The 25,252-nt window shown below is 38.3% G+C and overlaps 1 protein-coding gene across 3 annotated transcripts in view; it reads left to right on the top strand.

The window, feature by feature from the left end:
• Positions 1–25,252, top strand: part of SLC44A1 (solute carrier family 44 member 1) — a 69,436-nt gene that overhangs the window by 18,822 nt on the left and 25,362 nt on the right. For all 3 annotated transcript variants that reach the window (XM_048931053.1, XM_048931052.1, XM_048931055.1), the window contains exons 2-5: positions 1,353–1,442; positions 3,568–3,710; positions 10,777–10,913; positions 22,486–22,579. In XM_048931053.1, the coding sequence (XP_048787010.1) occupies positions 1,353–1,442; positions 3,568–3,710; positions 10,777–10,913; positions 22,486–22,579 (464 nt within the window). The remainder of the gene's footprint in view (positions 1–1,352; positions 1,443–3,567; positions 3,711–10,776; positions 10,914–22,485; positions 22,580–25,252) is intronic.

Raw genomic sequence — 25,252 nt, 5'->3', positions numbered from 1 at the left:
GATACACACTGCATGCAGGATTTACTTTACTTTGTATCGTTATTGTTTTCAGATGGCGTTATCTGTGTAGGATATCCACCCTGATATGTGAATATCAAAGCATGGCTTGCTAACAGCGCAAAGGCTACATGCTTTTATTTTATATATATATATATTTTTAATATAAGAATCTGGGAATAGAATGGTTGGTTGGAATGTCAACAGTGTTTGTTTTTATTCAATATTGACATTTTCTACCCTGTCAACTAAGTCTTGAAGATGCTTTGGAGTCGTGAGTGGAAAAAGAAGTCTAAAACTTGGGTAGGCAATCCCCTTTGATTCTGTTTCTGAAGAGAGCTGTTCTTTATGCTCATATTTCAATCTCCTTCTCCAAATATAAGGTCGGTGTGAGTGGTCTCTTGGATCTTGAGAGAAATATGTGAACAGTACTTATTTTGGAATTAATTGTAAAGATTGCACACTACCTGAAACTATCTGTTTTTAAAAGTAGCTATAATTAATATTGTCATGATAATAATAATGACATTCTAGTATGGTGATTTTATTTTATTTTATTTTTTTCTGCTACAGCTAGTGTTAATTCTTTGCATGAAAACTGTCGTTTTCTTGAACTGTTTGATTGGACAGCAAAAGACCTAAGTATTTTAGTGGTGTATGCCCACCTGAGAAATTTTGCCTCATGAGCAGCGAACAACTTGAATTGCTTAAGACTGCCTGTTTATTATTTGAAGCATAGTAAATAGCATTCAGCTTTATTGTTTTGACCTTGTAGTACACAACTTTCCTTTCTGGCTCTTGGGCAATACTGACTAGAGAATTCTTTCCTGAAATGTTGTGTTCAACTGCTTCTTTGCAAGTAGACAAGTGTTTCTTTAACACCAGTTTATTGTATCTGTTGTACATGTACTGTACTTATTAAACCTGCCTGTAGTGTTTTAAAGAGTTTTTGAAAAGTATAATACCAAATAATGCAAAGCAGATGTGGAAGTCTACAGTAGAAGACGTTGATTTGATGCTGTTAGCTTCTTTCTAGATAATTTAAAAAAAAAAAAAGAAAAAAAGAAACCTGTTTATTGGATGAGTACCTGTAAATTCCTGCGTAAATCAGTTTTTTTTCTAGGTAAATTATTCTTTGTTGACTTAGTTGCCAGATAGTTGGAGATATTTTTTTTTTTTTAAAGTGCCTTTCATAAGTCTTACTCTCGAGTTTTTTGGCCATTGGTATTTAAGATTTGATAGATAACTCCTACTGTATGTTAATGTCCCATAGTATCATTTTCTGCCTTTTTATCTATTAGGAGCAGAAAACTTAAACAAATGTTGTTAACCCCGTCTCTCTTTTCTCATATAAGAGCTCCAAACGAGAATGGAAACCTTTGGAGGACCACAGCTGTACAGATGTACCATGGCTGCTTTTGTTCATCCTCTTCTGCGTAGGGATGGTGAGTAAAACTTAAAGGGTTTTACGACTGTTACATAGTTGAAGAGTTTGTATTATTTGAGGAAAGTTCTAGACTCAGTGACTTAATGAGTAAGGTCAGAATATACTGACATTTGAATTATCAGCTGTAGAACAGAGTTGAGTGCTATACACAGTCGGAAGACCTTTGATAGGATTCAAAATTAATTTTTTTTGTGCCAGCTTCTGCTCCAGCTTACTTCCTAAAACTCCAGTTCTTATACTGCTGTGGCTTCTTGGTATCTTGTATTGTTTCATGAACCTGTGTATTCTTTTTTTTTTTTTTTTTTTTCCTAGACACAGAATATCTGTCAACATTCTGTATAGCTGTGCTGTGTGCCATAGCCCTGAGGAGTATGGATTTTCTAAAAGCTATCAGCTTTCTTTTCTGCAGTTCCTTAATCTCTGGTCTTTGGAATTCTTAATCCACCAAAAGAATTCCTTTTGTTTTCCCATAGTGTTAGTCATTGAGTGCACTTGAAATGCAAAGATGACAGTATTTTCATTAAATAATATAAGATACATATATCTTAAAATAAGATATGGATATCTTAAAAGCTTTGAAAGCATTCTATTTCATGAGACAAACGGCTTTAGTTGTGGTTGTTTTTCTCCTACCTGTGGTGTTGATGATCTCTGGTTACTCATTCTGTACCCACCTGCTCCACCAATCATGAATTAATTTGCTATAGGTTAGAGTCCAAGATTGTCTTGTGTGAGGAATACAATACACAGAGCAATTACCCCGTTGTTCACATATCCTTTTAGTTGGTGTTTTATGGGAGAGTTCAACTGAGCAGTCAAGTACCAAGATGGGCTGAAATGTCATCCTTGCATTGTCTTCATTTAGATCAAATGGGGAGGAATTACATGATTTCTTTTAATTGTGTTTAGGGAAAAATTTTTGAACCATCCAAGAAGCTGAGTACTATGGGATGTAAGATGCATGATCTTAAGGCCTTCATGTAATGTAAGGAGATCCTGTAAACTGAGTCAGTGCTGGAAATCAGCTTTAATTTTTACTTGTGATAATAGCCCTTTCCTGACTTTGACCTTGTTCTCACTTTGAGTATTAAATCTGTAAGTGCATTAGTGCATTGGAAAGAGGAGGACAATGAACAGCTTGCTGTCTGAAGTTTCTCTACAGTGATAGCCTGTCCATTATAGAGGACCTCTGTCTTGCATCTTCAGACCTTTAAACCCACTCGCATTTAAGTATTCAGAGCCAACTTTGTTACCTGTCGTCGTCATCTCATGTGATCCTGCTGCTCCATGCATTTGTGTCAACTGATTTCTCATGTCATAGTTTGCCTCATCATTAATGATAGTGGGGCAAGCATATGGTTTGCTTCTCCCTGCCAAAGGCATAGCTAGAAAGCTGGTGGCGTTTTTCAAAACAGTATCATGTTCACATCATTGCTGGCTTGATGCTAGTTTTGCTAGTGTGAGAGCTCTGAAAATGCACAGCAAGGTCTGCCTGACATTGAGTGTTTGCCATTTTGCCCTGTGAGTCATTTTGCATTCTCTTGCACTGTATCTCTTTTTTTTTTATTTTTCCAGATTTGCACCTAATGTGTGGAGCAGTTGTGGCTTTCACCTGGCCACTTCTTTTGCTTTAGAGCAAAAATATTTCTTTAAAATGAACTTATGTCATATAGGCCTCTTCACTTCAGCTTATCATTGAAAGCACTTAATTTGAAGGAAGAACAAACCATAATGCAAGAAAAGCAAGACTGTCTGAAGTCCTGTAAAATGCACTCTCAATAGTGGTAGCTCTCTTTTGTAGCTCTCTTTCACTGTGTGCCTTTGTTCTCTATTCTGCTTCATGCACCACTTGATGAGGATATTATGACTCTCAAAAAGGAACACCTATGAGATTCTTAATTCTGCTTGGATTAATGTGCAGTGCTAGATATGAGCCCTCTTTTGGCCTTGCATTTTGTTCTATAATTGCACAGCAGTTCACTGTGGATTGTCCTTGTCTTTCCTTCTTTGACCTGAAAGAATTTTTAAAGAAACTTTGCTTAGAAACAAATGAATTAAACTAAATTTTCCCAGCTGTCCTACAGAATATTACCATTGTGGATTTTTTTTTTTTTTCCCCACAGGGCTTTATCTGTGGCTTTACAATAGCTACAGGAGCAGCTGCAAGACTGCTTTCAGGATATGACAGTTATGGAAATATCTGTGGACAGAAAAATGTCAAGGTGGAGGGAATAGCCAACAGTGGTCTGGACCTCACACAGAAGAAGTGAGTATGTGATTCAATTGTTCTATTCTGTAAACCAAAAAAACCAAGATTTCATCCTTTCATCCTTTGAAAGTGGTTTTCAATGGAATTGGAAAATGAATATTCTAATTCTTTTCTTCTGATCGCTCTCCAGTCTTCACATCTGTGGAACCACAACCTTCCATAACACAGAAGTACTTTAAAAAGTGTGTGTTGACGAAAGTGTAACATGAATGCAGTTAAGTCATTGAGAAATTTCTTATTCTTGGCATCCACATGGGATGTGGGGGTATCTATCAGATCAGAGGGTCATCTTTGTTTTGGTTTTAGGTATGACAGATGCTCAGAAATTTGAGGTTAGGCCTTTGTTATCTGTGCAGAAGTGATAGGGCTTTTGTGATTGGTTTCTGCCTTTGAGTTTAGGGGAACTGGAAAATGTCCAACACATTAAAATAGGACTTCAAAACTTTAAACTTTAGATGGTATGCAGCATGTGTAAAAGGAGCATGTGGAGAAAATATACAAGAGCAGTGCAGAATTCTTATTGAGCAGTGTCATGAAGAAAATACACAGAGATCAGAATCAGCAAAGTTGGGTTCTATCTATCATGAGGAAAATAATAATACTTCAGTATTAGTTCAGGAGCTAATTAATGGTAATTCTGGGGTGAAGACTTGGAAACCTGTTGAGTGAATGTCTGTTGAGATCTTCCCTCCTGTCAGTGTTCAGAATGCATATGTACAGTTTGGGTAATTTCAGATAGTAAGCTATTTAGACTAGCACTGGAACTCGGGTATTAACTGACCAAAAACAAAGTCTCTTTCAAAATTTGATCATGTTGGAAGAGTTAAAAAAAATCTTCAATTTCTGACAGTGATGTGATTTTACTTCATGCTTTTACTTTCAAACTAATGGAAAGTCATTAATTTGTGGGTGTTATTTTAGGAGGATGCTTTTCTAATGTATGTTGTCGTTGTAATAAAGATTTCCAAACATCTAATTTAAAATTTAATGTTGCCAGGTATCTGTTGTGTCGTTAGAAGAAATTAAATAAATAGTCTGAAAACTTCTACAGATTTTTTTCTGTCAGGAGATCTTTTTTTAAACTGATAGGAATTTCTAGGAGAGTTGAAAAGCTTAAAACTTACCCAGCATAATTTTCCTGTTTACTATGTCAGTATTTCAGTGCTTTTTAAAGTCAGATGTGTGTTGTACAGAAGTGTCATTCTTGTGTTATTAGAGAAAATAATTCAAGTGCTGTTCCTTCAAGTACAAAATGATATAAATATGCTGTTATATGAGAAGAGTTAGGTGGCATTTCACCTTAATAAGTAAATAATATTAAATATTAATATTTTAAACTTCCATCCCTTGATAAAGAGATGGTGTCTGTCTTGGTGTAGGAAGGTGGAAAAACACAGGCACGTGACTGAAATATATAATAGTGTAATAAATTCCAGAGAATCCATTTGACAGAGATCATCATGAGGAGAAACATCTGCAACTGTGAAATGAATTCATCTTGTACAGACATGATGGAAAGATTACTAATAGAAATAGAGAATATTTTAAATGCAGTTAGCATACAGTGTTTTTTATGTGTTAAGCCAAAGACTTTGTACAGTTCAGAAGGATCACATTTTTCTGAAAAAGGTATTGCAGCTTCAGAAATGGCTTAAGTGAATGATTGGGTACACTTACATGGGATGGGATCATTTCTGTTTGGTAAGAGTGAGAAAAGGCCTTCTTTCTAGTAGGACAAATTATTCTCCAGCTATTCTGGTGTTGTCAAAGGTACCCTGATTTGCTAGAAACCAATTCTTTTGTAGGCACGTGATACTTCGCATTCTCATACTCCATGACTTTTTAATTTTTTGGGGTAGTTTTTCAGAAGAAACAACCTACTTTCGTAGAACAATAGAATGGCTTTGTTTGGAAGGGACCTGAAGGATCATCAAGTTCCAACCCCTCTACCACAGGCAGGATCACCAACCTCCATATCTAATGGTAGACCAGGCTACCCAGTGCCCCGTGCAACCTAGCCTTGAACACCTCTAGGGATAGGGTATCTGACAGATACTTTGCATCTTTCTCTAGCAGATGGAGCTCCTGCAGTGTCTGAGGACAGGTCATGGGAATATTTCATGCTTTTTTTTTTTTTTTCAGGAGTACTTTCCAGACATATGTAGAAATCATGTTGTCTTATTCCTATTTAATATTTCAGTTTGTATAGAGAAGGGAAGGGCTTTAAGCTCTGTGATTCTGGAATAGTTAAGTTATTCTCATTTCATTCTGCTGGCAGAGTAATTCTGTCTTCATTTCCCAGTCCAAGGCAGAAGAGCTAAATCGTCTCTAAAAACAACATTTTCTTTCTTGTAAATGACAGTAAACCTTACAGACAGTAATGAAGAAGTGAAGAGTGATCTGCATGAATATGAAAATCTGGTAGTAAGGATAAGGATCTCACTGTGGTGTGATCATATAGGTGCACAACAGTTAACTGAAATCAGTGAAGTGGAATTGGGGAAGGAGTTTTCTACAACTTGATCTTGTCAACAAAGAGTGAATCAGATGTCTTTGTATTCTATGAAGGAAAAACAGCTTTAATAGACTGTGATTTTGGAGTAAGACGTAGAATTATAGTCCAGCACTGGATTCTCAGTAAATCTCTCCACTTTAAATTAGTTTAGTTATTTCAAGTTTTGGCAGTCACGATAGGGATAAAAATGGCTTTTTATTCAGAAGCATAGTTGATTCCTATTGTTGTTGTTTAGGCTCCTGAAATGCTAGCCAGTGGTATTTTTGATCAGCAATATTATGCAGAATTGAGTTATTGCTCTTCCTTCAAGTGCAAAATGATATAAATATGCTGTTACAGGGAAGAGTTAAGGTGGCATTTCACCTTCATAAATGAAAAGTGTTGATGTTTAGCTCATAACAAAAGCCAGGTAGAGTTTTAAGCATGCATGCAGAGAACTTTATTTAGTAAAATTAGATGCCCTATACATCATTTATGTTGATTCTGATAGTTTAATTCAGTTCTCCATTATGTTGGTAAGATGCTTATAAATAACAGTAAACGATTGTTCTGTAAAGTGCTCATTTGCCTGTATAGAGATGCCTTGAGGATGTCAACGACACTGGCAAATAAAAGAGTGTATGAAGTACTTGAAGGTAGTAAAGTGCTCATTTGCCTGTATAGAGATGCCTTGAGGATGTCAACGACACTGGCAAATAAAAGAGTGTATGAAGTACTTGAAGGTAATATAAGCTTATTGACGTAATTTGCCACTGTGCTTAAAATGTACTGTTCATGCTTCCAGAATCGAGATGTATTGTATAAAAGGATGATGCTTTGACTTCCTGTTTTTACATGGGAAGAGGAGATCACTGCATTTCTCATGGTCATGAATAGGTCACTTGTCAAGAGCCAGAGCCATTGATGCTCTGTTTCTAATCTCAGATCATTTCTGAAATTACATTACTTCCTTTTAACTTTAGGAAAAAAAAGGAACATATCAAAATAGAAACTCCAAACAATAAGGAAGATTATCCTATATACCTGTAGTTTTTAAAAAAATTATTTTATATATTCTTTCATTATATATGTGTAAGTTTGATACAATTTTAAAACTTATTCTGAAATTCATTTTGAACGTTCTTCCTCAGGATGAACAACTTGATATTGATCTTACTTTCAGATACTGTGACTACTGAAAATTGACGTAGTCTCGTGCCATCTTTCTCTATGTGTATAAGAATCCATTTAAAATGAGACATGAACTCAACATTTTTAGTTTTTATTATACCTATGGAATGTAGACATATTAAAAACTTAATGCATTTACTTTTACCTGAAGTAATTTTTTTCACTGTGCTGAATTTCAGAGACAAATGTTGTTTTCCAAAAAAAGTGGGTTGCTGAGATATTACATAAGAATTATTAGGCTGTGAGTTTGACATACTGAGTTTCCTAAGGCAAGCAAACTTTCACTTGCAGCATGGAAGCTGCAAGTCTTTGTATTGCTGATCTAAGTTACGGTCTTACCAACGAACTGGTCTATTTTTGATTCTGAAGAACTGAAAGTGCAGTACAAGACATGAGCAAAACCTGTTCATTGGTGACATGGTATAGAATTTTCTACAATAAAATTAGTTGTTTTCAATAAATTGTAGCTCAAAAGTCAAACCACTTTCCTCTATCATGCTATTGTTTGATATTTCATGTTTTAGCTGTTTGAAATAGAAAAATGTGATTCGTAGAGCATGGATTGAAGTCACTGATTTTGTAGCTTGGAATTTGATTTGCAGCTGCCTTATTTCTGTTAGAGTCATCTCTGAACTGTACAGTGTAGTATTTGAACTACATGTGTCCTTTTGAACATACTTCTGTCCAAACTGTGTATGGCACTATATTTGCATTGTATTTCTGAGTTGCCTGTCCTGACTTGAAACTGTAGTATTTATTTTAGAAAGCACTAATTTCTTCCAGATGTTAAGATTACAGATTAGTCCTTGAGTTCATTTGAAGAATGTTGGGCTGTCTTCCAGTCTGAGTACCAGCAATGCTGAAGTAGTTTTCCTTTGCTTGTCCCAGCAGTACGTGTTTAAGGATGCTGGGAGTACCCTCCTGCACAACCATTGGAGCCCAGCCTAGGGATTTGGGGTGTCCCATGCTGAGGGACACAGCTGGACGAACACTGCAGAATGCTGACAGGACACACAGCACACAGGCACAGCACAGTCCCCTCCTGCCCTGGGGCTGGCAGGGCCAGCAGGCCCTGATGCAGGTCACACAAAAGATCCACAGGCCATCATCATGGCTGTGCCTGTCACCTCAGGGCTGCTGGCACCACATCTACGTGTACTGGTCCCCTGGTAGCTCTTACCTGGCAGCATTGCATGGAGCAACATCATGCAGAGATGATGAACCAAGGGTTTAGTAAGAAAATTGGACAGGCTGTGGTAGTCAGCTGCAGGATTCCTTCTGACTAGCCTTAGCATACACACAACCAACTCCTTTTACGCGTTTTTATGTCTTTCCCCCTTTGTTCCCATCCCTGTTGTCACCTCAGCTGGCATAGATCCACCGACCTTCTCCAGTGGCCTGGACCTTTAGGTTTGTATCTGTATCAGTTGCAAAGTCTCTGTTTGCCTGCTACTACTTGATAGCCCATCAGTTGCTATAGTTCACTAATGGCACATGTTTTACATCCAAATGTTTGTCTCCCTCCTTTATCAGAATTGGACAATAGTGAGATGACCAGGTTTGTGATCATCACTGCCTCCCTCATCATTTGTTGTTCAGATTTGAGTCTTAGATGTTCTTGTTAATGGCTGCTTCAACTTAATGTGCCCTTAAACGACGCCCAAATTCCCCTCCTTATGGGAGGGAATAGCATCTTCAGGGACTTGCTTTCGTGAAGAAGTGGTGACAAGACTATCCAATTAACATGCTATTGTCTATCTCAGTATCAATTCAAAGATGTTTATAGAATGTTTATGAAGTAAGGACAAAGAAAAGAATGCATATGGTGTATTACCATATTACACTTAAATAACATGGATTTCGAGTTTCAAGAAATGAGTCAAAGTCTTGAAGCTAAGGGCTGAGAAACTGCAGAGAGTAGTAGTAACTCATACACTGGAATTGGATAATAGGTAAGTTTTACTGGGAAGGAAGATTAGTTGGGAATTTGCACATAAAAAATGTTGAAACGGAATCTAAACATTAACCTTTACGAGCATGGCCTACTGATAGAATGTATTTGTTTTTACGTTTTCTAGTATCTGTGCTGTGTTTTTTGAAGCAGGTTAGTTCCAATTATATAAGAAAAATGTATAGTTTGACATTTTGTCATGGTTTGTGAGATTTGTTAAAAATTATGTCACTTTCAAAGTATTATCTCTAAAGTATGTAGTGTCAAACATATTGGACATTACGTTTTGTTCTAACTCTTTCTGACGTAGTAGTATCAAGTATCCAAATGAAACATTAATGTATTTATTTCTGTTAATGTGCTTCTAAAGAAGTCTTATGTGCACTATATATTTTAAGATGTACTTAAACTCTATGTAACTGTAAAGTAGCTTGGAAAAGTTTTCTGAGGTTAGAAGGAATTTTTATAGATTATGGGATGAATTTCTGACTGCAGAAAAAAGTCATTTAATATCGCTTTCTTTTTTTTTTTTTAATCATTATTATGTTAGATAATATGAAGAGAGTATTTGAATTCATGACATGTTACCAGAGTTACGGGAGTTTGAAATGCTTGTTCAGCTTCTGGGAGAAGAAAAACAGATAATCTGACTTCATTATACCACAAATGGGCAATACTGTAGGGTTAGTCTTTGTGATGAAGCTAGGAGATAAAGTCGGCTAGGGAGCTATAGTATGTACTTTACAAGCAGCTTGTTTGTTTGTTTTTAGTGGCAGTGGCCATCATGGAAAGTTGTGAGATAGGATCTCTTTAAAATGCTGCCCTTGTGCTCTAGCCACTTGGACTACATGAACGTGAATTTTAATTTAAAATAAATACTAATATGATATGCTCGACTTCATGGGCTGGTGCTGTAGAAAATCAGTCTAAACCAAAAAACTGTTTGGAATTTTTCATATTGTGTGTGTTCATTAACAACAGATGGTCATTTTTTGTAGGATAAGTATAACCTTATGTGATTTGTTGTGTATCTTTTGAAAACCTGGAAATACTGAGGTTTGTTTTTTTTTTTTTTTGAAAGAAGCTCTATCTTTAAATTGAAAGACAGATATCTGTGAAGAGGTGTGATAGAAGTGCTAGTCTATATATTTGTAAACATAGATTTGAATAGATTTGCATCTGATAGTTTAATATCCTTGCTGTATGATCCAAAAAATAAAAAAATCAGTAAAAATACTGATGTATTTGTGGTGCATATATTGAATATATGAATTCCTTTTAATCATACAATTGTATTTAATGTAAAATTTTACACATTTCCTGGTAGATTTAAAGTTAGTCTTGAATGAATCTTGTAGTTTGAGATTAATTTTCTTCAATGTAATTGTTGATTAAAATAGAAGTAACTTGCGTTTTTTCCTCCTTAGGTATGTATTCTTCTTGGACCCATGCAATATTGATCTGGTACATCAGAAGATCAAATCTCTTGCTTTGTGTGTGTCAGCTTGCCCAAGGAAAGAACTAAAAACTCTGGCTGATGTTCAGAAATTTGCAGAAACTAATGGTATGAAAAAAGCATATCTATTCATGTACCAATTTTGTAAGATTGTAGAAAGACTTGTGCATTATCTGAAAAATGAAATCTCCACTAAGAAATAGTGTTGAACTCGTAACGTTTCCCTTAAAGCTTACAATGTTAGTATGTTTGTGTTCATGTCTTGGACAGTTTTGAAGGCTCATTCTTAAAACAGGAGCAGAAAGTATAATGAGGATGTCTAATACTGAGCATGTTCCAGCTCTTACAGAAGTGTTCTGATATTGCTGTTCACTGACTGTTGAAATACCTTCAAGAGGCCTGTGACCTCTTTGCATTTCTGCTGTCGGACTGCACATGAAGCATGTCTGTGGTTGTGGGAAATTGTCCTGCTTTTATTCAGTGCCACAGGGCAATACCTTTTTGCTTTGGGGATTGTTTTTTTGTTTCTTTTTTTGCTTTTTTAAACACTATAAAAAAACAACAGGGAGAACAACTGTACTGCCATATAAGATACTGTACTCCATCCCCAAAAGCTCTGTAGTAATGATACTAGCATTTTTATATTTTAACACTATGCATAATAAAATGCATGAGATAGAATAAATTTTTAGACCATACAAAACAAAGTAAAGGTAAAAACTTGAAAATAATTTGAGGAAATTGTCAAGTTCTTTCACTATTAAAGGGGAGAATTTTGTTCTAGACTTCACACCTGTTATTTTATAATGCTGTGATGAGATGTCTTCATGACTCAGCTAATGATGAGTCTGTCTGGTTGACCAAGTTCAAAGCAGTGAACTTGACTGCTTTTCACAGACAGAAATGACATGTTGTTCTCTGTTCTACTACTGGTACTATGAGCACTTGTTTTTGTTTTGTTTTTTTGAAAGCAGAATGAGTTCAAGTGGCCCTAGAACACTATTAGCACTCTCAGGTCTTCCCAGTGAATTGTCTGCATATCTTGGTATCTGACAGGTGAATCACGGAGCTTAATATAGTGTGGAATTAAAGCATGTTACTTGAAAGTCTGTGTGCAAACAGCTGTCTCAGCACCATGCAGGGGATAGTCTGGGGGTGATAACTTCCTCATGTAATTTGTTTACTGTTGTCAATTTAAGCCCACAATGAAAGTTAGTATTACTGTAGTATGGTTTTGCTCTTCACCTCTAAATGTGGCTGAGTCTCTGTTACTTAGTGCAGACTCAGTATATTTTTGTGTGGAGTTTAAGTACGTCTTGAAGTAAAAAGCAGCCTGTGTTACCTGTAATACTGTGTAACCACAAATACTGTTTCTGTGTTTCTATGTGAAGTTTTATATAAACTACGCCTGAAATATTTTCAGCATAATCATTTTTTAAAGTATAGCAAAAGTTGCTTTTCCTAAAAACTATGTGTCTTGTCTTAGTGATTCTAAATGTATCTCCCTTAGCATTTTTAGGTTTTAAACAAAACTCAGATTTTCATTAATTAGTATCAGAGCCAGTTGTTTCAGCTTAGAGAAGCTTGGCCAAAAGTGTGAAATATGTTGTTAAAGCAAAATAGAAGCCCCAGTTTCCATTACATGATTTTGGGCTTTTCAAGACAACCAAAAAAAAAGAGTACTGAACTAAGTCAGGCTTTCTTTTTTTAAGTGTTTGCTGTACAAAACTTGAATCACACAGCTCTGTGGAATTTATTTTCATGGCTTTAGTTCTGATTTAAATGTTCGCCACTCAGGGCAGGTTCCAAAAAGTTTATTTTGTAGCAAATAAACACAGAATCACAGAATCACCCGGGTTGGAAGGGACCCCAAGGATCATGTAGTTCCAACCCCCCTGCCTAGCAGGGCCACCAAACATACACATTCAGATCAGGTTGCCCAGGACCCCGTCCAACCTGGCCTTAAACACGTCCAAGGACGGGGCATCCACAACCTCCCTGGGCAGCCCGTTCCAGGGCCTAACCACTCTCCTAGTAAAGAACTTCCCCCTAACATCCAACCTAAATCTTCCCTCCTTCAACTTAAAACCATTTCCCCTAGTCCTGCTGTTGTCAGCCCTTTTGAAGAGTTTACTCCCCTCCTGGGTGTAGGTTCCCTTCAGGTATTGATAGGCTGCAATGAGGTCACCCCGCAGCCTTCTCTTCTCCAGGCTGAACAAGCCCAACTCCCTCAGCCTGTCCTCATAGGGGAGGTGCTCCAGCCCCCTGATCATCTTAGTCGCCCTCCTCTGGACCCTTTCCAAAATCTCAATGTCTTTCTTGTACTGAGGGCTCCACACCTGGACACAGTACTCCAGGTGGGGCCTCACAAGAGCCGAGTAGAGAGGGACAATCACCTCCCTGTCCCTGCTGGCCACCCCTCTCCTGATGGAGCCCAGGATTCCATTTGCCTTTCGAGCTGCCAGAGCGCACTGCTGGCTCATATTCAGTCTCTCGTCCATCAGGACCCCCAGGTCCTTCTCTGCCGAGCTGCTCTCAAGGACCACTCCTCCCAGCCTGTACAGGTGCCTGGGGTTCTTCCGGCCCAAATGCAAAACCCTGCACTTTGCCGTGTTGAACTTCATTAGGTTCACCTGAGCCCAGCCCTCCAGCCTGTCGAGGTCCCTCTGAATGGCATCCCTTCCTTCCACCGTATCAACCGCACCACTCAGCTTGGTGTCGTCAGCAAACTTGCTGAGGGTGCACTCAATTCCCTCATCGATGTCATTAATAAAGATGTTAAAGAGCACCGGTCCCAAGACAGACCCTTGGGGGACACCACTTGTTACCGGCCTCCACCTGGACATAGAGCCATTGACCACCACCCTCTGTCTGTGGCCTTTCAACTAATTGCTTATCCATCGGGTCGTCCACCCATCAAATCCACTTCCCTCCAATTTGGAGATGAGGATGTGGTGGGGGACCATGTCAAAGGCCTTGCTCAGGTCCAGGTAAATGACATCGGTCGCCTTCCCTTCGTCCACCAATGCCGTCACTCCATCATAGAAGGCCACAAGATTAGTTAGGCATGACCTTCCTTTGGTGAAGCCATGCTGGCTGTCTCGGATCACATGCTCATTCTTTATGTGACCGAGCATGTTGTCCAGGAGGATCTGTTCCATGATCTTCCCAGGCACGGAGGTGAGACTCACCGGCCTGTAGTTCCCCGGGTCCTCCCTGCTCCCCTTCTTGTATATGGGAGTGACGTGACCCTTCCTCCAGTCGTCCGGGACCTCACCTGACAGCCACGACTTCTCAAATATGATGGAGAGCGGCTCGGCAACCACCTCAGCCAGCTCCTTCAGGACCCTGGGATGCACGCCATCTGGCCCCATAGACTTGTATTCATTCAGTCTAAGGAGGCACTCTCGGACTTGCTCTGCCCTTACAGTGGGGAGGGATTTACCTCCTTGGTCCCCACATAGAGGTTTGGGGATGCAGGGTTCAGGGACGTGAAAAAGACTAGAATCCTGGCCACCAGTGAAGACCGAGGTGAAGAACTCATTCAGCACCTCAGCTTTCTCTTCATCTGTTGAAGCCAGTTCTCCTTTTAAATTTACCAAAGTAGGCACGCCCGTTTTGGCCTGTCTCTTCTGGGCAATGTACCTGTAGAAGGTTTTCTTATTGTTTTTCACGTCCCTTGCCAAGTTCAGTTCTGCCTGCGCCTTGGCTTCCCTGATCCCACGTCTGCAAGTCCGGACGGCATTCCTGTACTCTTCCCAGGTGACACAGCCTTGTTTCCAGAGCTTGTACACCCCTTTCTTCGCCCTCAGTTCTCTCAGCAGGTCCTTGCTGAGCCATGCCGGTTTTCTACCTCGCCTGCCCACTTTCTTATTCAGCGGAATGGAGACCTCTTGTGCTTCCAGGAGGGCATCTTTGAAGAGCTGCCAGCTCTCCTCAACATCCATGTCTTTGAGGGCAGTGCGCCAGGGGATCTTGGCCAGCAATCCATTGAGTAGCTTGAAGTCTGCTCTTCTGAAGTTCAGTGTCCTGGTCCTGCTCTTTGCCAGGCCCACATCGCTTGAGATCACAAACTCAACCAGGGCGTGGTCGCGGGAGCCCAGGCAGCCTCCAACCTTGACGCCTTTGATGATCTCCTCAGCGTTGGTGAGCAGCAGGTCCAGCAACGCTTCACCTCTGGTCGTAGAGGTGAAATTCACCAAGGAATATGCCTACCTGTTGAGCACCGTAAATGTTATGGCAACACAGTTTGCGAATAGATAGTAAAATTGAAAGCATTGTTCAATCCTGCAATAGCGAAAGAACATTAAATTAATATAAAAATTACAGGATTCGTTAATCAGGATCTTTTCTCTGAGAGCTGCTTTATAGCTTTAAGAAAAGGTTTAAGCTACATAAAACTATTAAACTCTTGCAGGCTATTTCAAGTGACAGTAAACCCTATAAAAAGAATGATGAGGAGATCTGAGAAATTTGAACATGACTGCACACAGTTTAGTTGCAGTTTCTATTCTAGTGATGTTATCAAGTTAAGTTTGAAGAAGGAAGGCAAGAGATTTGTTTGGTTTACTGTGGCAGTCTGTGGAGTTTTCCATGCTAACAATTTCTAACGCCTGTCAAAAAAAAAACACACCTCAATATTTGAAAATGCATGGGCGTAGAATGCAATAAAACCTTAATTTTGGTCTGCTGAACCTTTCTAAAAGCTTTAACTCTTCTACAGCTTGAAGATTATAGTGATGCTGAAGATAGGCTTTGTGTAGGTTGCTGCATGTAATTTGAAGAACTAGCCATTTTCATCTGGCTCAGATGTCCTTCCTGAAGTCACCTTACCTGTCTCTACACCTTGCAATTTCTTCTTAAATTACTGCTTAAGAGTCGTTCTATTCAAAAGAAGTTTTCTGTTGTGCCTCAGCCCATCAAAAGTTGGCATAGTAAATTCAGATGAAGAATTTTACCTGAACGTCTTTATGAGAAGGTGTAATACATACTGCAACATACTGATTTTATTATTTTATTGACATTAAGATATGATCCTTCAAATAGTTTAGCATCTATGGTTTCTTTCCTAAAATGGGGCAGGTACTTAACTGCTTACACACAGTGTGATAGAACTGCTACCCCAGAACTCAAAGCTTTTAGGGAGGAATTCTTTGTTATATTGCAGTACAGCATTTGTTTGTAAGCAGTACAGCATGTGTTTGTAAAGTTATGAATAGGCATTTAAGGCAGATTCTTAATTCTTGCTTGAGGCATGAAGAGCATTTCATTGTGAAGCAGCCTTTTGGCTTCCTGAATCAATGATGATGCATTTGCTATTCGGCTGTAATTTGGGAAAAAGAGATGATTTGGTAAATAGTGCTGCACCATTTCAGTTTAGTAACTTCTCTACCCTACTTGGTTTCTCACTACAAGGTCCTGCATTAGCAGTGCCATTGCATCTAAGAAAAAGAGAACTCAGTTCTTCAGAAAGCCAGGCTGAGATTCAAGAAACAAGAAAGTGTGTGCCTTCAGTCTGTTGAGAGTGACTGATGGACAGAATACTGGTAATTGGTTGGGACCTCTTAGAAGTGGCAAAACAAGGAAGGAGAATGCTGGGCAGTTGGCTGAGATCTTCACCCTGTACAAAGATGCAAGCTGAAAATCTTAAATATGTTTTGAAATGACTCCTGAAGCTGATGCAGCATTTACAGGGAATGTTTTCTACTTCTGCTCTCACCCAGACAAACTAATAGTTGACTTTATGGAGCTAATGGATTTTGTACAGCAAAGAAATTTTGTAACGTGAACTGATTATTGGCTGATCTCTCCAGGACTTTGTCACCCAGCAGAACATTTCAGGCAGGGATTCGATGTTTTTGTTTGGTCTTCACACTTAAAAAAAAAAAAAAAAAAAAAAAAAAACACCAAAAAACAAAAAACCTGTACATGTTGTGTATTGTTTCTTTTTTTTACAGAAAGCCAATTGGTGCATGACATGTAGGAAACATTTCAGTGGCCTTTTCAAGGCCTTGCCAAAGCATTTCTTAACATTCCTGAAGATGTAATTAATTTATAATTGTGAGAAATGAGCTATGTGGTGTCAGTATTAAAACAAACAAACAAACGAAAAAATAAACAGCACTAAGCAGCAGAATGTCTGACATGTTTAATTAAATATTATTTGTAATAACTAGTCTTTATGAGAGCTGGCATTCATATATGTTTTGTAAATAACTACATGCAGATTTAGGAGCCTGAAATACTTCTGTTCTAATATGTGTTGTCAGACATCTCCATAAGGAGAATTCTGTATTTAGACCAGGCAAGTTGGGGTTCAGGTAGACTTCAGAGTTTGAGATGAAGGTACATTAAGTCTGCTACTGTAACTGACCTGAGGTAAGTCAGTAAAGGAAATCAAGCTGCCTGGACCAGAGGAGGGCATCTGTCTGAGCTCTAGGGGAAATCTTTTTTTTTTTTTTTTTGTCTGAAGATAATAATTTTTTTACACATAATAATCAAAGTAAACCTTTACATTGTGCTGATAGTATTTGCCATAGAAATACCTTAGAAATAGTAGTTACATCACTGCCAGATTCTGACATTTTTCTTCTGTTTCTGTTCTGTCTACTACCATTTTTTTTCTCCTTTCCCTCAATAGAAGCGTCTTTGAAACTCAATTCTTAATTTTCCAAAAGACATTTGTTCCACATTAGATGTAGGCATATGGTTAAAGTGATTGTGAACCACAAGATCTTTGGGAATCTGAACGTATTAATTTTGACTGCCATTTTTTTTTTTTTTTTTTTTAGATAAAAGGCAGTATGGCTACTTTGTCTGTTACTACAACCTTCCTATCAGAATTATTTTGTGTTCAAAATGGGCTGCAGTTGGAATGAAGCAGTTTTACAAGAGAGGGAGGCTGCTTTGGAATCTTTCAGTAATCTGCACCAATGCAATATCTTTGATTACATTAAAAAACTACTTGGGAAGGGGAGGAGCAGTGTGGTAATGAATCTTGCTACTGCCATACAATTGTTTACAATTACATGAAAAAATATGATGTCACTGATAGTGGAACAAAATATCAAATGTAATAGAATACCTGCAGAATGAAGGGGTAGGAAATAATCATGGGTATATGTTTTGTGTTTTACTACAAACAGGTTATTGCTGCTTGGGAAGGAGATTTTGAAGCTACTTAGTACAATGAAAGAATTAGGGGAAAGCACAGAATTGTCCAGAAGTGTAAGATTTATTAATTGTTAAGAGAGGAAAACAAGAACTATATTACATGTGTGAATTCTTGCTCTGTTGTCATCATAAAGATTGTGTTATCATCCTTACTTTGTGAATGTCAGGTGATGGTACATCTCCTTGGAACACCCAGGAGTTTAGATACATTCAGTCTCCTCACTTTCCCTCCTTTGAAACTGTGTACTCCTGAAAGACACTGAAGAATAGTTCTAAAGAATGAAACTTGCTTTATTCACTGAGAACGAATCTGTTGTATTTATCTGAGAAGTCCTGACCACAGTGCTTCATCCAATGCCATTTTGCTAATCTCAAGGCATCAGTACTTTTCTGGTTTCTAGTATGACCCAGAAATTAGATTAATATGTTAGGTAAAATTCTGTCATCATGAGGCCTTTTACGTGTATCCTGGAACCATTTACAGCAGAGGTGTCTACAATATATATAGGTATGTTTATGCAGACCTCTGATGCTTCCATGTTAATTACTGCTTCAGACTGTATTCATATCAATAGCTGAGATGTGGAGTTCTTGTTTTCTCACTCATTTATACTTCTGATGCTAACTTGTGCATAACATAATGCTGTTTCATTCCTAAATGAAGACATTAAAAATGAACTATCTGCTTCTGAAGTGTCTTTGTTACTGCCTTGTCAAGTAGAAAACTGATCCAAGCCTAAACTTTATGTATTCTTAGTGGTTGCGTTCTCAGTGCAGTTATTTCATACGGTTGTTGACAGGATATAATCACAGTTGTCAAACCTAGGAATGAAAAATCAGCACCAGTGTATTTCCTTTCGTGATAGCTTGAGCCTTTTTCAACTTGGGAGGAATGAAGAGGGACTTCTGTTAGCAATGAATAGTAACTTAATTTTGTATGGAAACACTGCTTGTCATCTTACCTAGTCTGTGGTTTTTGGTTTTAGAATTTACAGCAGAATTCTTCACAGATAAATGATCCAGTGTCTTAAGCTTCCATCTCTTTTTTTTTTTTTTTTTTTTTTTTTCCTTAAAGGAAATGGGGCGATTGCACCCATGACTGTGTTAAGGTTGGAAGGAAAGCATATCTTCTGAGACGCTTTGTTCCAGTCATGGCCTCAAAATATTCTAATGCCTAGGGCAGCTCTTTTTATGGATAAGCCATGGGACAGAAACGGTGTTGCATCTCCAGAATACCACCTAGTGTATGAAAGCACCAAATAAAAATCCCTATGAGACCATAAGACTCTGGTGTATTCGTTGCTGGCTGGGCAGCTGTTAGTCCAGACGGTTCAGAAGTATTTTTCTTTAAGGTTACAGCGTGTTGTGATCTCAAATTCAATCCATGTAGGACAGTTGAATGTAATTTGCCTAATTATTTCTCCAGAAGAAATATATGCAGAGAGATTAGCAAATAATTATTATATAATGATTTTTCAGTTTGTTCTCTGAATTCTGCATATAATGTTTATGAAACAATTAAGAGTGTTAGTAGTTTAGGAATAATAGTAATGTCTTTGGTAAACTAATTGTCTCAGCAAAGTAGATAACTAGAATTAATCTTTTAGCTTCTCCAGGACTCATAAACTCAAAGAGCACAATTGAGACTGGCTATGAAAAGGTTAGTCTCTATAGCCCATATTAGAGGAGTCCAAAGAAGCAAGTTCCATGAATGTAAAATTGAAAGCCAGAGGAGCCCTGGGAGCAAGCAGTTCATAAGAATCATCATAGAATTCTAAAACGGCTTGGATTGGAAAAAAGCCTTGAAGATAATCTAGTTCCATCCTCCCTGCTGTGGGGAGAGTTGCTACCCACTAGATCAGGCTGCCCAAGGCCCCATCCAGCCTGGCCTTGAGCCCCTCCAGGGAAGGGAAGGGGCATCCACAGTTTCTCTGGGCAGCCTGTGCCAATGTCTTACTGCCCTCTGAAGGAAGGATTTCATAGAATCAGAGAGGGGTTTGCATGTCTCCTGACCAATGTACCTGCAGAACCCCGTGATATTTTTTGTATCTCTTGTCAAGTTCTTTTTTTTTTTTTTTTTTCCTGCACTTTGGCTTTCCTGATCCCATTGCTGCATGGATTTTATTTTTGTTTTCCCCAGTCTGTACATGTCTGGAATTGTTCCAACCAAGGTGCAGCATCTTGCATTTGGCTTTGTTGAAACTTAATAGGTTCACGTGGTCCCACTTATCCAGCTTGTCCTTTGGATGGCATCACTTCCTTCTTCATATCAACTGCAAGAGATGAGAGTCCCAGACTAGAGGTGATAGTGACAGCCAGAAGCATCCATTGCTTCTTTGAATGACAGGATGGGGCGTGCTCAGGAGGGTTCTGGGTTGAACTGACAACATGTTTCCAGTTTCCTCCACAGCCAGGGACTTTCTGGCTCATCTTCATCAACAATTTCTGCTTGCATGTCTGTGTGCAGATTATGATCTGGCATTCACTATTTCTCCCATTACGTTTTTGAGTGGGATGCAAAGAGAAAGACTTTGAAATGCACTTCTTTTGTCAGGTTCTCCTGTTCCAGGCCTATAGTGAATCCTGATTTCTCTTTCATCAGCTGGGATCAGTAAAAGTCACAAGGAACACCACAGGCCTTCCACAGGTCACCTGTCCTCTGCGCTTATATGGTGTGGGGGCCTCTGTATATGTTACGAAAGCTGTAGCTGAACACTGGTAGCACTGAACAAGAAAACAGAGCGGACATCTCATTTTCAGTGTCTTGAATCTGTATAAGCTTGTCCTTATACAGTCCCTCCTACTTCTTCATGAAATAATTTCTGTAAGTTAGATTTTGGTCTCTGTATAGAAAGCAGAACACAGTTAAGTATCTTCTTGTTCCTTGTGTCTGTAAGAGATGGTACATATGTGACTGCTTCCTGCAGTGTGCCCCACCTCATAGCTCTCACACCTATAGCAATGTGTCCAGATCAAAAACTTCTGCAATATTACAGTGCCTTTTGTCCAAAAAGAACAATAATTACTTTTAAATACTCCTTTTATTATTGTGATGTTAAGAAGGTAAATTTGTCTCATGTCTTTCTATATAATACAGTATTATCCACAAAATCAGACAGAAGCATCAGGATGCTTACAAACGGTAAAATTAAAAACAGAGTTCAGATGCTTTCCCTCTGCAAGAAATCTAACTTTCTTCAATGGTGTATGTGGTGTTTTGGATCTTCCCCCCAGAAATTGACTCTGCAGAAGCAATACTTAAGTAGTGTTCCGGAGACTGAATGGAATAGCTTCCTCAGCTGTTCTGTCTTCTGTTCCAGCCCATAAATAGAGATGTTTTCATAGGGGTAGCAATATGCCAATGGTAAACAAGATACCTACAACTTCTTCAAATAGTATGTTCACTTTCTATGAATAGTACTTATGTTTTGTGTCACACAAGCCAAGAGAAGAGTGTTTCTCAAGACTCACAACTTAACTTGTGGAAAAATTAATAATGTCTATATTATTTAGATCCAGTTTGTAGAACTCCCTTCTACTAAGTATTCATGGAGAGAAGACTTTGAGAATATGAGGAATAAAATCTACCTGTGGATCACCAAGATATCCTTAGTTGGTTATGTAGCCTTTACCATTCTTTTTTACATATACAGAATCCCTGCACTGGAGAATTAGAAAGCAAACAAGCTTGGGAAGAAGCTCACTTTGGATAAGCAGCTCATCCCCTTGCAGCCTTTCTCTCTTCCCCCTGTTTCTGAGAAACCAGTGCTCCAATCTGACTTGGCAGTTGCTCTTTTCCTGGAAACAATGGTGTCAGTGTTGAGTATGTTGATCTTAGACAAATGGGAAGAGAGCTGCCTGGGTAGTATATGTCCATTAGGCACATGTTTGATATTAAGTAAAACTGAAATAATGTTTGAGTTTTGTTTTTGGCAATTTGGTATTTATAATACTGTACTGACTTCTACACATAGAATATTTAGCTTTTTTAAGAGCTTTAGAGATTTGATACAGTCAGACATTGTAGTTGGCCAACTACATAACCTCTGCAGTTTGGTTCCTTTATTCCTTTCTCTGAAGTCTATAGATCAGTTGTATTTTAAGAACATTTTTTTAAAGTAAACTGAGTATTTATTAATGTAATAAGTGTATTATGCAATATTCATACACTGAATCATCAAGAAAAAATGTGGTGGGGTAGCAGGGAAGAATGACTTTGAGGTGCATTGTGTCTTTCACATGGGATCATGAATCAGCCTTTTCCTCTTGAATTTATAAACTCTGGAAAATCCAATACTAGATGGAAAACATAATTCTGTTAACTGAAGTATATGCTGGGCTTGATTCAGTGCTTCATTACAGGAGGAGCTGTAGCATAACATTGCAGTAGTAGCATGAGGCACTGCAGAATGACAACCTGTATCAGTTTTGATATTGTTTGCAAAGATTAGGAATATTTGATTTTTCTCCATCAGTCGTTTTTCTTTTTTTTCCTCCCTCTCAACAGGATCTACTCTGTGTAGCTATGAACTACTGCCATCAGAATATACTACAGACCCGAGGGCTGCCAAGTTGTGTCCTAAATATCCTGTTCCAGAGAGGTAATATTAACATCTTATCTGATGTGGGGGTGAAGGGAACAGAGACTTAATTTGTTTATATGATTAAGTGTTCTTTAGAAAATAAGCCTCATAAATTTCTTGTTTTACAGATGGATTTTTTTTATTATTGTTGCATGTTTTTAAAACGCATTGGGAATGCAGCTTGTAAAGGAAAACCTGAATAATCCACACATGCATTAGTAAGATGACTGAGCTGATATAATTCAGTTCTCTACTGTCTCATGTAACCAGTGCAGTGCTGAGTATCAGCTCTTTTTCTACCTTTTACCCACAGCCAGCTGCCTTCCAGTGCTACAGTTCAGGGAGCCATGTGTGACTATGTCATTTTCCCTCTCAAAAATCCAATATGCCTCAGAAATTATATGTCGAGTATTCACTTTCTGCACCTTACATCAACTAATCAGGTGCAGCAAGTTGCTTCATTTTTAATTCTTTCAGTTCCCAAATGACCAATGTGGGAATGCTCAAGAAATAAAAAGGGATTTTTATTTTATAAACAGATCAATTTGAGTTTTACTGTTCAAAATATTATGTTGGACTGCTTTTTGTGAAGTAGAGAGAAAGGACTCTTGCTCCAGAGACTCTGCTATTGCTAGCCGTGTTGGCTCCACTGGAAGCATTTCTGTGAAAAGAAGTGATTGTACACATTTTCATCAATAATTCTTCTCAAGAAGAATCCAGTTCTGTTTTCTCACATTTTAGCTTTTCAAGCATATCCAGTAGAGATTGTAACTGCTTACTCTTGCCCTATACATCATTTTTTGTTAAAGTTTAATAAAATGTCAGTTCTAGAAACTCTAGTTTTAAGTATCTCTTGTTGTTATGGTAGGCTATCTGGTGAATATATATTTTAATGTATGTAGCAGCTGGAATTTATTTATTTATTTTACTTTTCCTCACAGCAAGTCAGTATTCTATGCAACTAACCAGCTGTTATAGCTGTAATACAAAAATGAAAACTTCAGTGCTGGCTTGCATACTGAAAAGCCTTGTCAGTCTTAATTTCTGTCAGATACATATTGACTTTTCTCACTGTGTGTTCCCATGCCATTCAGTCTGAATGAATGTAACTGAAAAAGAAGACAGATAAGTAGAACAGTATGTCAGAACTCTAATGATACTATGTAAATTCTTTGGAAATGCTGCCTCAAGTTATTTCGGAAAAGCTATTGTGTCAGTGGTGTATTTCCCCTTTGTTATTTGGCATGAATAAAATGTACAACATATTTGAATATTTTTGAAATTGAGAAGTCTAAGCTTGATGCCCTCAGGCAGAAAAGGCCTATATTGTATATGTAATCCACTCTGTTTTTCAGATTTTTATGGTTAAATTATTTGAGAAAATTGGTGTAATTTGGAGGGGAAATGGAATCCTGTGGAGGGAGACAAATGAAAAGCTTGCGCATTGTAGACTGAGACATTCTGGCTGAACTTACCAGCCCTCCTTTTCTTTGATTCAATCTGTCAGAGGTAGGAAACATCACCTAGCTCCCATTAGGTCAGTGGAATTGGAGGTAGCTCAAGCTGTGAGGTCTGTCCCTTGATATTTGATGACTTCTCACCTTGCAGTTGAGACTCTGGTTCTCAAGGGACTCCGATCCACCACCTTCAAGGCACTATGTACCTTTAACTTAACCGTTCAGCCTAGCAGTGCAGTTAGCAATTCATGTTTCTGCTGTGACTGCCTAGAAACTCTGAGTCTCAGGGGATCACAACCTTTCTTTTTAGTTTTGGAATAGAGAACACAAGAGGAAAATCCATTCAGCTTTTTCCTCCAGTGTTTCTCTCTCAGCCAGCTCTGCGGAGCTGTACTAAGAGTCTGTTTGGTAAAGCTTATAGAAAACAAAAAGCTGGGTAACAGTGGCATTTCAACCAATCACCCTATACATAGGTGTACAATCAATGAATATGTGGATATTATAATTAAGAAATACACAAGAAAGTTAGGCTAAACAGGTTATCACACTAAAGAATGGATGGAAAGCTTGCCCTTGTCCTGGATTCACTGAGAAGACTCCAGGAGGAGCAGTCTCCAAAGGAGATCCTTCTCCAGTGAATAGTCAGCTCTTAAATGGGATCTAGGAGAGGTGGAGCCAGGCTCCAGCCCTTCCAGTAGCACAGGAGAGTTGTCTTCACCTGTGCTGCCAGGGTTGACTCATTGCTCACCTCCGGTGATCAATCAGAGGTCCAGGCCATGGTTCAGCTGTTCCCATACAATAGGTTTCTGTGGGTATAATTGTGAAAGAAGAGATTTTCTGAAATTGAATACTTGAACAGTTTGGTAGAGGTCTTAACTTCATCTGCTGGCTTGAACTGCACTTGCTTTATTCTTCATTAAGCGCATATTATTATTCTGAGAAACCTGCAATTCAATTTCAGTATGCAATATACCAAGTAATGATTGAGAAGCCATACGAGATAGTACAAGTCACAGGGAATAGATCTATTATTGCATTTTTAATTAAACAGGACACCTTGCCTTCCTTTCTCATTGAGACAGAATCACTGAAATAGTAGTAGAACTCAAAAGATGAATTCTCCGGAGTGCAGTTTATTCAGGAAAGCTTGTAGACACCTCATTTTTTATTAATTATGATAAAGTTAGAAATTAATTATTGCATAGGAAAATAGGTAACTTAAAATAAGTGTACT

The sequence above is a fragment of the Lagopus muta genome, chromosome Z, assembly GCF_023343835.1.
Source record: "Lagopus muta isolate bLagMut1 chromosome Z, bLagMut1 primary, whole genome shotgun sequence".
NCBI lineage: Eukaryota > Metazoa > Chordata > Aves > Galliformes > Phasianidae > Lagopus > Lagopus muta.
This window is presented reverse-complemented; position numbering and strand designations above follow the sequence as displayed.